This window comes from Bufo bufo, chromosome 1 (genome assembly GCF_905171765.1).
Source record: "Bufo bufo chromosome 1, aBufBuf1.1, whole genome shotgun sequence".
Lineage (NCBI taxonomy): Eukaryota > Metazoa > Chordata > Amphibia > Anura > Bufonidae > Bufo > Bufo bufo.
The window spans coordinates 289,493,066-289,506,551 of NC_053389.1; the positions used below are offsets into that span (position 1 = coordinate 289,493,066).

General features: G+C 43.6%; 1 protein-coding gene across 1 annotated transcript; it reads left to right on the plus strand.

The window, feature by feature from the left end:
• The first annotated feature begins 556 nt into the window (after window positions 1-556).
• Window positions 557-12,246, plus strand: LOC121004873 (zona pellucida sperm-binding protein 4-like). The gene is made up of 12 exons (XM_040437322.1): window positions 557-740; window positions 3,278-3,399; window positions 3,624-3,720; window positions 6,150-6,305; window positions 7,698-7,888; window positions 9,329-9,426; window positions 9,500-9,627; window positions 10,282-10,471; window positions 10,545-10,692; window positions 11,551-11,626; window positions 11,752-11,865; window positions 12,104-12,246. Exons 1-12 carry the CDS (start codon window positions 557-559, stop codon window positions 12,244-12,246), a joined length of 1,647 nt encoding a protein of 548 aa, XP_040293256.1.
• Window positions 12,247-13,486: the final 1,240 nt, after the last annotated feature.

Consider the following 13,486-nt stretch of genomic DNA (forward strand, 5'->3'; position numbering starts at 1 on the left):
GCAGACGTGGCATAAAACCGGCCGTGCGAATAAATGTTGTTGCACGGTCAGTTAAAAAAGGGGACTTGCGACTATTTTACGCCTAAAATAGTCACAAGTCCATTAGTAAATGTGCCCTAGTGGGGTACATTTACTAAGACCGGGTTTTTACGTCAGTCTTAGTTTTCTCCTCATCAGAAATTAGGCGCATCTATGGCAGTCCTTGTCCATCTTATACTCTGATGTCTATCATCAAGAGTTCACCTGTACATTGGTCATACTCAGTGGCGATTATAATACACTGCAATCTACTGGAATCACAGAGCAGAAAATCACTGCGGAGCCTAGGCCTGCTATAGTGCAGTGTTGGAAGTCCTATGTAAAGCCACAGCTACATCTGACTATGAAGGGGTTAAGCTGCATACTGATTGATGGTAGAATTCCCTGGAGAACCTCAATGATACACCCTGCACCTGAAGTCTTTCATCTCTTACCCTATCACACAGCTGCTCTGGCCTCACACAAGCTATAAAACTCTGGGCTATGGCAGACTGCAGTATTGGTAGCAGCTGCCAGAATGGGCTTGGGCAAAGCAGGGATGAGGCTGGTCTTAGCCCTTTTGGCTTATGGATTGGGGTCTTTAGTATGTGTGGCACAGGACTATTGGGATGATCCTTCCCATCTGCAGTGTGGATCTCACACTATGGAGATTTCTCTACCTTCTTTGTTGGAGGATGCAGCTTTTGCCTTGAGTATCATTGGTAGGTCCTATGTAGTAAGTAGGTTAAGATGTATGTAATGCCTGCTCATGGTGCTGTCTTCTGTGGAAAATGTGGTGGTACTTTTTATTGCTTAGGCCTCTTGCCCATGAATGTAAGGGTTCTGTGTCCGTGGTGTGGATCGCATACAGCGGTTCCACAATACACGGGTCACCAGCTGTGTGCATTCTGCATCATGGATGTGGACCCATTCACTTGAATGCGTCTGCAAACCTGGATATGCCTTGCGGAATTGGAGCACTACGGAGTGCTTCTGTGGTGGTTTGTGCTTTTGTTCCACAAAAGGATAGAACTTCTATCTTTGTGGAACAGATGGCTTGCAGACCCCATTCAAGTAAATAGGTAAGTAATCCGCATGTGGGTGCCCATGCATTGCAGTCCAGTGTGGGCATGGAGCCCTTATGTTTGTGGGCGAGAGGCCTTATTGTGTATCTGTCTTCTGCTGTCTGTACAAGGTGACCCTATGTTTCTGTATTTAGGAGTAGCAGCTTCAAAATGAACAGTGCTCAGTTTACCAGAGAGGCATCTGGGGGTGAATATCTGCTAGTACTGTCTAAATATTCGAGCATGCCAGTGTTTTGTTGGTGCCCCTGGGAATATCTCCCGGCAAAGTTAAATTCTGATTATATGCCATTAGAAAAGGGCAGGGCAAGTGTGGCATGTTGAGGGTGAGGAAACTTGTGTACAAGGTTTCAGTTATCTAAAGATTCTGCTACAACGAACCAAAAGCTATGGTCAGTGGTAGAGGCATCCATAATGGAGTTCTTGGAACCCAAACCTTGTACACTGATCTTACAAACACAAGTTTGCTCATCCCTACTGTTAGTGTTCTGCCACACATGGTGGGTTTGCAAGTGTGTTCAACTTTGGAAGCTGGAAATTCATAGTAGAAACCGGCAACATATCTTGACACCGGGATTGGATTGGCCCACCAGAGTACCAAAGGATCCTCCAGTGGGCCTAAGATCTGACAATAATAGGCCCTTAATTCTCTATAGAGAGTGGGCTCTCAATCATTTCCTCTGGTGGGCCCAAGGGACTTTACTCCAACTCTGCTTGACATGCTGTGGACTTAACATTGACACTGTCTGGGTTTTCTTGTTGAAAAGGTCTTGAGCTAGTGATTGAGACTAGAATCCTCTAAATGTCGGCTCAGGGTTGACCTAAAGTCAGACACCAGATCCCATAAACCTACCCAGTAATTAATTTATTTTGTCACAGGCCTGAACATGAGTAGACCACTGGCATTGCCCTGCTATACAGTTGAGCTGTGCACTGGCCACTTGGTGGCTCTGTGCTCATGTAAGGGTCAGCCCCTTAGAATATTGTTTTTTGCACAGTTGTGGTGATGGCTGCCATGTTAGGAGCCAAGTAAAGGCTAGTGATGGGACACAGAGCCTGACTCATGGAGTCCTGAGAAGCTGGCTGTGTTTGAGACAGGCCAAGATAGCCTCTTAACTAAAGTACTGCAGTGTGTTCCAGAGGAGTGGGACCGTGTGTCAGACCAGTACAAGGTCTTGCCATTCCTGTCATTGACCAATTGTGCCTCTGGTGTGGTGGTACTGTACTGTTTAGGTTTTCCGGCAGTTTCATTTTGCTCCTTAATAAAGCCGGTTTTTGCTTCAGTCTGCTGTACTGTACTTAAATCCTGCCTTGCGGTCTATTCCTCACCTGACCGCTACACTTGCATCAAAACACTCCTGCCATCTAGAAGCTGGGTGTTCTGATAATGGTGGTAAAGAGTTTTTCATAACTAGTATGTAAAAAAAACTATCGTTCTCATAACATATGCATTTATAGATCTCAGGAGCCTGAATTGCAAACTGTTAAAATAATGCAGCATGCTAAGGATTTGATGGTCCCTTCCATGCATCAAGTCACCCACTTTTATGCCATACTTGCACTTGGGAGTGGTGGGGTCTGGAAAATTGTCCCTGAAAAATCTATGGAAATGGTTTCTCACTCCAGGTTCAGAATGCTGCAGGATGCACCTAATTTATGATGCAGTGTGTTCCTTGTCATAAGTTGGGCACATCCCCTGTTAGTATATCGGAGTGAGACCTGTGTGGAACTATAATGGAAACTCTATTCAATGGGATTTATCAGTGCAGTTCATTCATGTGGTAAGTATTTGGCTTGCACTCCACTTCCAGGAATGGGAGGCTTTCTGCAGATGTCAACGATGCCTAAACTGTCCTTTAAACTTTCTCTACTGAAATACAAATGTGCTTCAAAGTAAGGGGAGTCTACACATGGTGGCCATGATTTTAACACACCAGTATGTAGGGTTATGGCAGGTTAACTTGGTTCTCAAATTGGTGGCTTTGCAGGCAAATAGGTGTTCTACCTGTACAATGGTTCAACTCCTAATAGTTCAAAATTGTGCCAAGCTGAGGTAAGACTTAAAGCTGGAGTGTTTTTTCTTCATTGTGGCTGTTGTGTGGACAACTTGTGTACAGTAAAAATGTCATACTGAATTTTAAGAGCAAGTTGTATGTATGAACTGACTGTAATTCTAGACAAGAATGGAAAGCCTCACTATCTTCACAATGACTCCACTTGCGGGACTTGGATTGGACAGAAACCTGATGGCTCACTGGTGGTTGGCTCTACTTTCAATGGCTGTCATGTTCGTGAGGAGGTAAGTTGTGGAGAATCTAACTCTGCAAGGTCTGAACTGCTCATAACGGTTTAAGGGTAGATTTATATTGGTGTTTCTTGCAGTGAGAACAGTAGTTGAAGGCCCTTAGGATGGAAGTGTTTTTGCTACTGTTAGGGGGGCTTTTTTGTACTAAGGGGAAAGCTGCAGGAAAATTCACACTTGTATAGATTTTTTATTTTTATATTTTTCTTTTCCCCTCTCAGAATGGAAGCTATGTGGTAACGATCACTCTGGAAGAAATTCTTCGTGATGAGAAGTCCCAGTATCACAAGAAAGATATTGCATGCCCGATTCTTCCAGGTTAAGATTTGTATTAAAAAAAAAAAAAAAAAACTTGGTAGACTTCAATTGGTTGGTCAGATTATCTTCTGTCCACAGAATATGTAAGTGTCCAATTGACTTTGGCTGGTGTTTTCCCCCACCACTATTCAAATGGAGAAGACACACTGCCACTCTACTGTTGGGCTGCTGGGGACAGCTGATCATGGTCACTAGACTATCGCCTGCAGCCCATGGACCAAATGACAGCGTGGCAGTCTCATGCTTGGATTTAAAATGACATGCTGCCTGCAGCTACAATTTGAGTTTTTAGACTGGGGTAAAGATTAACTTGGTCATGCTTTTCAGTCAAAGTACTGTGCAGAATAACATTTAAATTCACTTTAAAGTTGATCCAATACTCTGCAGGAAAGTAGCAGCCCTTAACAATCCCTATGATGGTCCATAGTTCTAGCAATTCAGTTTGAGCTGAATTTTCCAGATTAACCACTTGTTCAAATGGTGTAATTTAACCAGTTTAATAACTTGTTACCCCCATAGAACCTACATCTAGTCCCATAAATTCAGTGAAACCTAGTTAATCTGGGCATCCTAGGGCCTGTGGACATCTAACTTGCTGTCACTATACAGCAGTGAGGATGAGAACTTCTCCAAGTGTGTGGTTGAGTTCTCAAAAAATCTGCCCCATGCTTTACTTCTGCTGTGGGTTTCACCCTCTGCAAAATTCCACCTCCAGCTGTACTGGATTTCCAGTGGTTTAATATGCAGAACAATTGCCTGTAAACAAATGCTGGCTTGAGTGGCTGATGTGAAACATGGCCACTCAAGCCAGCTGATGGCAGATTGGATAGACATTGGCAGTGTTTATTGTCCAGCTACTTGCTAGCCAATGAGCAGTTCTATGAAGGATCTCAAGACCTTTGCCCAGTGTCATTGGAAGTGTGCAGCAAGTTTGGACTACTGTGGCTGCGCTGGCGTATGATCATTCAAAGGCTAGGCTATTCAGCCATTAACCTAATTCTGTCATGTATAGTAAAGTCAAAGGTTTTCCACTTTGTCCATAAATTGTCTGACTTTTGGGATCAGCTGTCCAGAAATTCTGGTTGGCAACCCTGTCCCCACCCCATAAATTTTCCATGGAGAGTTAAACAAAAGGGTGTATAAAGTTTGTGCCAAAATTTGGAACTTGCTTTATTCTCAGGCTATTCAACCTGGGCATGGTTTAGTATGCTAGTAACATTGACTTAATTTCATGCAAGGTTTTTGAATTGTTAGTAAGGCAGTTAACACACTTGGTCTATAATTTTTAAAGATGCACTACATTTAACTTCACAACTGGTTCATCTTGGAGAACATTCCACCAACTTGGTGTCAATGCAAGACTGTCTTTAGAAAGTCCCAACATCATACTTATGTTTTTGCACCTCCACAAGTAGGCTTAAAAGGTTTTCACTGTTCAGTAGGTGTGGGTCCCACATCTCAGATGCAAACCTATAGGCCACACACTTATATAATTCTCCACTCAAATCTATGGGAGCAGCATAAGTGGCTTGGGAAGCTAATTTAAAAATTCTATGGGTTGTCTGGACTAGAGGGGGATCTGCCTGCAGTAGTGTTGCTTACTAGACAGATATCATGTTGCACTACTAGTGCTCATCCAGGACTTGTTAACCTGGCTGCTCAAATGGACATGTGACCACTATAATCGATTACTGGCCTTAGGGTACTTTCACAGTAGTTATTCTTTTCCAGTGTAGAGTTCTGTCCTAGGGGCTTAATACGGAAAAGAACTGATCAGTTTTATCCTAATGCATCTCTGAATGAAGAGCAATCTGTTCAGTAGGTTTCAGGATGTCTTCAATTCAGTCACTTATGGTATTTGGCCAGAGAAAATACCACAGCATGCTGTGGTATTTTCTCCGTCCAAAATTCCAGAACACTTGCTGGATCCAGCATTTTCCATTGAAGTGCATTAATGCCTGGTCCAGCACCAAGGGTTCAAACCCCTGTTTTCTGGTCTGCACATGCGCAAACCTTTAAAAAAAAAGTGAGAAATAAATACTGTCAGTTTTTCCAGATGACACAAGAGACGGATCCAGTATTGCAATGCATTTGTGAGACAGATCAGTCTACAAATGTAATTTGTTTGCATACGGATTTCCGGATCCGGTGACAGAACTGCCTGCCGGAATCCAACTACGCAAGTGTGAAAATACCCAGTGCACATAGGCCAGTGACTGGCTGTAGCAGTTGGGTGATGTCACTACTGCAGGTGGGTAAAGATCCCAGCAGAGAACTGGACTAGACAGTTGCCCAGTTTTCTACTGAAACTGGACAACCCCTTTAATGTCGGTCACAGGACATGGACTTCAGACGAGTTGAGTTAGTGCTCCTGTCTCATGGATCTGTTGGAGACATAAATTGTATTGACAATGTTTCCTTATCTATAGCTATGGATGCTCCTAGTCCAAGTGACTGTGCTTCAGTTCTGCAAGCTGACCGCCTGCCGTGTGCTAATGACTCTGTATCTCAAGAACTTTGTGAAGGACTTGGATGCTGCTTTTCTCAAAATGCACTTGCACTGCGCTGCTACTATGGAAAGAAATGTGAGTCTTTGCAATAATGTAATTCTATTCAACCCCCACCACCCGGGCTGTAGCAGTTAGCGTATCACTGTCGGTTTACATAAATAAAAAAATAATGGCTGCACACACAAGCAGTAAAGCTGAGAAATGGGGATCATTCTGTCAGTTTACAGTTGGAATATATTGGCAGAAATTAATCATGACATCACGTTTCATGAGATTGAGGGACTCCAATTTCTGACAATCAAAATGCTCATCTGCAGGTCCAATTCAGCATAACTTGTATTCATGCTAGGATTTACCCCATTGTCTGATAGAACGGAGCCCCAAAAGTGGAGGGTGCATGTGCAGCCACCCTACATTTATTTTATGTGGCCACTGAAAATGGCTTGGCTATTTCCGTCAGGCCCATAGAAGTAAATGGGAGCGGTGACCAGTCATGTGTGGTGCGCTTCCATTCACTTCTATGGGGAGTGCTTGGTGGTGGCTAGACTAGTTCTTCAGCCACCACATTGTGGGGCTCTGCTTAGAGAGATGTGGCCCCCACCCCATAACACAATGGGGGCATCTGATGGCGATATGCCCCATTGTCTGAGATGAGACAACCCCTTTAATTGGGGCGGCAGGGTAATCTACTGCAGGGAAAAATGGGGTCAGTCAGCACATCCCAATGCACAGGTGCATGCTGCCATGGCTAGAAACGCAAAGAAAGAAAACCCAATGCAACAGCACTCTGCAAACACCCATAACATACAACAATTCCATAGTAATAGAAAATATTCTGGTGCTAATGCTATGCTCTTACGAATTTGAGATTCTTGGCAAATTTTGTTAAATTTTTGCATGTCTGCTGGCATCAAGGCGATATCTATAAGATGGGAACCTAACATTGAATACTACCTGCTATAGTGCCATACTGGCCACCATAACATACCGAAGTACCTCAGTTAGAAAGGTCATCAGTATAAAGGTTGGAAGACCCATCAGGGTAGGTCATTAGGATCTGCTCAGCAGGGGTCCAACACCTGGGACCCCTGCCAATTAGCAGTTTTGAGAAGGCACCAGCACTCCTGTGGGCACTGCTGCCTTCTCACTACTCCATACGTTGTATAGCAGCTGTGCTTGGTATTACACTTGGGCCCCATTTACTTGAATGCGGCTGAGCTACTCCTAGGCCATGTCCACAATTAATGTGGCATCACTGGCCTAGGAAAAGCCACAAGAAGTCTGCAGTGCTTACAGGAGCGGTGCTAACTTCTCAAACAGCTGATCGGTGGGTGTTCCAGGTGTTGTACACCTACTGATTACATACTTGCCTATTCTGAGGATGGGTCAGTATAAACCCTTGCATGGTAACTTGAAACTTTGTTGCATGTAGAGTGGATGCTTTAACAGTCTGCCTCTTCTGTGTAGTGACTACCTACTGCTCTGCTGAAAATAACATGGTGGTTGCGATTTCAAAAGACATAACCATACCATCCTTGATCCTGGACTCTGTAAAAGTACTTGGTGTGGATTCTAACTCGTGCCCAAGCCTGATGGTGGCAACAACTGCATCATTTATTGGGTTCCAGTTCCCATTGTCCTGTGGGAGTGCAAACGAGGTGAGCAAAATGTCCAAACATGCTGAACCTGCCTGAAATACTGCTCAATGTCTATTGACTACAGAACATGGCAAGGGGGACTGTGGCCCAATCTAGTCCAGATCAGGCATGTCTTTTTATCTGTGGATATTTTTGTGCATATTTTAGGTGTTCTGAATTATTTTTTTTAACTGATCTATTCTTCGGATAGATTATCAGCATCTGATCGGTGGGGGTCCGACACCTGGGAACCCTGCTGATCAGCTCTTTGAGAAGGCAGTAGTGCTGTGGCCTTCTCGCTGTTTACTGCCGGCCCAGTGACGTCACAACTGGTATCAATGGCCTTGGCAGGGCTAAGCTCCATTCAAGTGAACAGATCTTAGCCCCACCCAGGCCATTGATACTAGTCATGATGTCATTGGGCCTGCGGTAAACGGCAAGAAGGCAGCAGCACTACTGCCAGCGCTGCTGCCTTCTAAAACAGCTGATCTATCCAGAGGATAGATCAGTTTAATAACCTGCTTAACCCCTTAAACATTTCTTTTTTTTTTAAAGAGGTTGTCCACTTCTAATATCCAAATTTACACTGCCAGACTTTCTTTGAAGCACTGAACACTTTCATCAGCCACTGTTGTGGTACAGCCATTAGACATAATCTGCATGTGTTGCATGCAAACTTGGCTTGGATTTCATCCTATGCACTACAAAGGGGCAAAGATCAGCAGAATAAACTGCTGTAGGTTAAAAGGGGTTTTCAGAGTAATAATGGCCTAATCTCAGGATGGGCCTTTATTACCTGATGGGTAGGAGTCTAAATCCCTGCACCCCTGTTAAGCTATTTGAGGCCATTGAGTACCAAGGCCTCTTGGGCCATGTGACTAACATCACTGGCCCATGTACAGCTGCCAGTTTGGCCCTATTTGAGTGAATTGATGAATATGGTGTGAAGGTGCTTAACGCACCAAAGCCTCTTCAAAGATCTGTGGGAGTTGGAGCCTCACTGATCAGATATTGATAACTGAAGGGTAAAACCCCTTTAGAACCTGCAGCTCAGTGGTCAGCGCTGGTGCCTTACAGCACTGGGGTCCTTGATTTGAATCAAAGGACAACATCTGCATGGAGTTTGTTTGTATGTTCTCCCCGTATTTGCATGGGTTTTCTTCTGGGTACTCCTGTTTCCTCCCACACACAAGACATACTGATGGGGAACTGAGCTCTATTGGGGACAGCGTAATGTCTATAAAGTGCCGCAGAATATAGTAGCGCTATATAAGTGCATTAAATAAACCATGTTCACAGCATGTGGATAACACTATTTAAAATCTTATTCTTCCTGCTGTAAAATGCCTTGTATCTGTCAGTGTGGACACTTTCATTTAGTCTGTCGGGTGTAAGTTATGAAGAGAGATGCTAAATAACAGTAAATCTCACCTATGTTAACTATTTTTTTTTTTTTAACAGGCGGTTGATGCATCCATGGTGTATGAGTACACTTTTGTGGCAACCAACAGAGTAATTGCCTGGCAGTTGGCATCGGTCACTAGAGACAGTACCATGAGGTAAGGTCAAGGCTTGTTTTTTTTGACACTACAAGTACCATGGTTGGATTACAAAATGCTCCTCTTCCTACAGAGTGACTGTAAGCTGTAGCTTTTCACGGACTGGCATTGTCCCACTGCAAGTAGAGGTCTTCACCCTTCCACCTCCTCTCCCTGTATCTACCATGGGACCTCTAACCTTGGAGATGAGAATAGCTCCAGGTAATTAACAAGCTACTTGGAAACAATTTGTGACCTGCATAGGAAGGGTTGGGCATGGCAAAGCTGTTACAGGCCTAACTTAAAATGGCTTACCTTACGCAACCGCTTTAAATTGGCTCATCTTAAGAACTGTCTAAAGGTGTTATTTGATGTAGATTAAAATCATACATAATAGACATTCCTGATAACATGGATATTGGGGGAAACCTGAACATGCTGTCCATGGGACCCATGGTAAAGTGGCCCTGGAAAAAAAGTTGTAAGCAGGGACAACAAATGTGGGCCAGTCAGCAACACAATGGTGCACCACAAAGTGCCATTCCAGCAGAACCAAATGGTGCAGCACAAAATTGCTACCTTACCACAGTATTTCTGTCTTGCCATGCTGAGGGTAGGTGACAGTTAAATTCAAGAGGGCAGCTTCTGGGTGCCAACCCCCAAGCTGTAACTGCAAAATCACAAATGGTAAGAAATCTGAACTGACTGCCACCCATCTGATGGGAACATAACTTAGTCTGGCATGCAGCTAGTGTATAAGGGCTTATGTAGTTGTACTTGACAAAATGTTCTATTGACTAATATGCCAAACAGATTCCCTTATTCTTGGATGTGAATCTGTATGGTCATGCAAAAGCTGATGGATATGTCTTGCAGATGTGCAGTATAGCTCATACTATGCAGATGAAGATTATCCTATTTTAAGAGTGTTAAGAGATCCTGTGCATGTTGAAGTTCACATCCTGCAGAGGACTGATCCAAGCCTAGTTCTGATTTTGAACAACTGCTGGGCCACCAGTTCTCCTGAGCCTACTAGCTTTCCCCAATGGCCTATCTTGTCCAGCAGGTGAGGACTGGATAAACGATCAAACATTCTCTTGCTTAGGGCTGTAATGATACAAGTACTTATGTTGTTTCAGCTGCCCTTTTGCTGGAGACAACTATCTTACGGAGCTGGTTCCTGTTACTTCCTCACAAGGAATAACTTTCCCAACATACTACAGTCGTTTCATTCTAAGCACCTTCACCTTTGTGGATTCGAACACCCAAACTGCTCTTGGAGGATTGGTAAGCTGCTTGGATAAGTGTTTTTATGGAAGTGTGTGGAGGACTTGTTGCCAAATCAGTAGGTGTCACCTGTAATTTAAAGAAATGTTGACCTTCCCAGATCTAGTAAGCCATAATTCCAATATGGATACTACCCACTGTACATCTAATCCATGTTGTAGATGCTCCTCACAGAATCTTTGTAGAATACACACAGTACTTGGGTCCTGATTTATGCCTTCACTCCAGAATTGTGGCATCAGTTGCCAAATGGGGCTATTGTGACTTCCTGGGCTCGCTTGTGCAAAAATTTAGACCTTGCATTTTTATACCACTTTAAGATGAGGAAACTATTTGTATCTCCCGTTGTTCCTGTGTGGCGTCAAGCCACAGGAAGTATAAGCCAGCCAGCTATCTCTTTAGAACCTGAACTTCCTTGCCTGTACAGATCCTGGGGCCCTCTGTTCTACTATAACCTTGCCTCACAGGGGAGGTCTGTCGGCTAACTTTTACAATCTTGGAACTGGAGTCCAGATGGTCAAAAAAATCTACGTTCCTGCCTACGTCATAGCCCTGTGCCATGGGCTGGGGAGGAGGGAGCATTTTGACTGGTCCCAATTTCCCAGCATGGGGTGCTCAGGACTCCCTGCTCTCCACACAGTACCAGGTATCTTCCCTACACAGACAGACATAAGCTTCCCTGCTTAGCACTGTACTCTGGCCAGCTCAATATTGGGCTACTATAATTATAGATGATTAACCACCCTTGGTATTTAAATTGATTCCGAACAGCACATTGAACTAGTGTGTGAATAACACAAATAACCAGGAGCTGTTTGTTACAATTACATAAACTACAGGTGACTTGTGTTCCTATAGGTATTCTTCCACTGCAGTGCTTCAGTATGTGTCCCATCTGCCTCGGAGACATGCTCTGTGACCTGTCAAAGGAAAAGTAGGTGACCCAGTAAATTGTCTTTACTCCTCTCTCAGTTGAGGGTTTTCCATTCTGCTAACATTTAACTGAGTGCTTGTTACACTACTTGTAGGCACCAATTTGATCAACTTTTTGTCTTGCAGAGAGAATGGTGGAATTGCAGCAGACAGACAACACTCTTACAGTGACTTCTCATGGTCCTGTGATATTTTATTCTGAAGAGATCAAAACAAATAACATAGTCGAAGAGGACGAAGGTAGTGTGCTATTGACATCACTGAATGTGGTTGTGCATGGTACAATAGTTGAGGCCTTTAAATTGGCAAAGATCATACTAATAGTATCAAAAGTATGTTACTTCAGCATTTTGAACGCACTCCTACAGGACTTTGCTCAATACTGGCTGTAATTTAAAATGAACCTGGCATACAAATGTTCTAGCTTGGGCTAACTTTTTTTTTTTTCCCCCCCCCCCCCCCCCCCCCTTTAAAACAGGTTTTGGCTCTAGACTTGCCCTTGCTTGGTTTCCAGGCATAGCGGCTACCGTCTTCATCTTGGTGGTGTCTCTTCTGGGTATCTACTTGTATAGGAAACAAAAGAAATATGCACTGTCCACAGTAAATGATTTAATAAAGTAGATTTTTCAAGTAACATGTATTGTGTTCAATATAACAATATTTATGATAAAGAACTTGTGGGATTTTGAGTTGCTCATCTAACTAGTAACTGCTCTAGGTTGCTGGTCTTCCTATACAGCATAGTTCCTTGTTCTCTACACTAAACGGTCTCTCAGACATCACCATTGCAACTGAACAAGCTAGTTGGTACCACTTCTGATGCATTTTATCTTGAGGTAGGAGTGGATCCTAAGGGAGCTTGTACATGCTGCAGCATATTCACATTAACTGCATGTGAATAAGGACAGCCACACTGCACATGTACTTGCCATGGTTTTAAGTTGCATAGCAGTAGTAAACCTCAGCTTGGTCACATGTAGGGTATTGATATGTGGCTTACTATAGCCATAATGTAGGCACCCAGCAGATTCCTCTATTTGGACATAATTATTGGCTCTTGTAACTCAGCTGTAATGCATTAAACTTCATGGAAAGCTTTGATTCTGCAATGGTTTTAAACTGACCGACAATTATCTTCACCAAAGAACTATATGCAAAGTTTCCCTTCCTAACTAGGAAAGCTCACTTCATCACTTTTTTTTTTTTCTCTACACTTAAACAAAAAACCCTTACTTAAGTAAATGGCTTTTGCTGAAACCCTACTTATGGCACAACCTGCAGCATATTCTAGACTTGATGTAGATTTTTCTAAACATGCAGTGTGGCAGGCACAGCATTATGAAGTGCCTTTTGCACTGTGGCATTAGAAGAATTTTGATATCTGACTTTTAGTCTAACCAGACTGTTACTCCGTAATTGCCGGAAAAGAACTGATCAGGCATATCCCAATGCATTCTGTATGGATAGAAATCCATTCAGTTTGCATCAGTATGCCTTCCGTTCAGTCACTGTCAGGCGTTTTGGCCGGACATAATACCGCAGCATGCTGCAATATTATGTCCGTCCAGAATTCCTGATCAGTCGCCGAATCCAGCATGAATTCCTATTGACTTGCATTAGTGCTGGATCTGGCATTGCAAAAGAACTGAAGGACAGATCTGTCATCCGCCTGACAAGCGGAGAGATGGATCAGTTCTTGCAATGCATTTGTAGACCGATCTGCACCCGGATCCGTCTACAAATGCTGTCAGTTCTCACACTGATCGGCGGATCCGGCAGCTCAGACGATGGAACTGACTGCCAGATCACACTAATGCTAGTGTGAAAGTACCCTAAGAATGAGCTGAAAATGCATCATCGG

Bases quoted from the DNA above. Each gene is read 5' to 3' on its own strand.
- LOC121004873 (XM_040437322.1), top strand. From the start codon at position 557: ATGGGCTTGGGCAAAGCAGGGATGAGGCTGGTCTTAGCCCTTTTGGCT. The intron at 10,472-10,544 runs GTGAGGACTGGA...ATGTTGTTTCAG, and splicing joins TGGCCTATCTTGTCCAGCAG to CTGCCCTTTTGCTGGAGACA. The intron at 10,693-11,550 runs GTAAGCTGCTTG...GTGTTCCTATAG, and splicing joins AAACTGCTCTTGGAGGATTG to GTATTCTTCCACTGCAGTGC.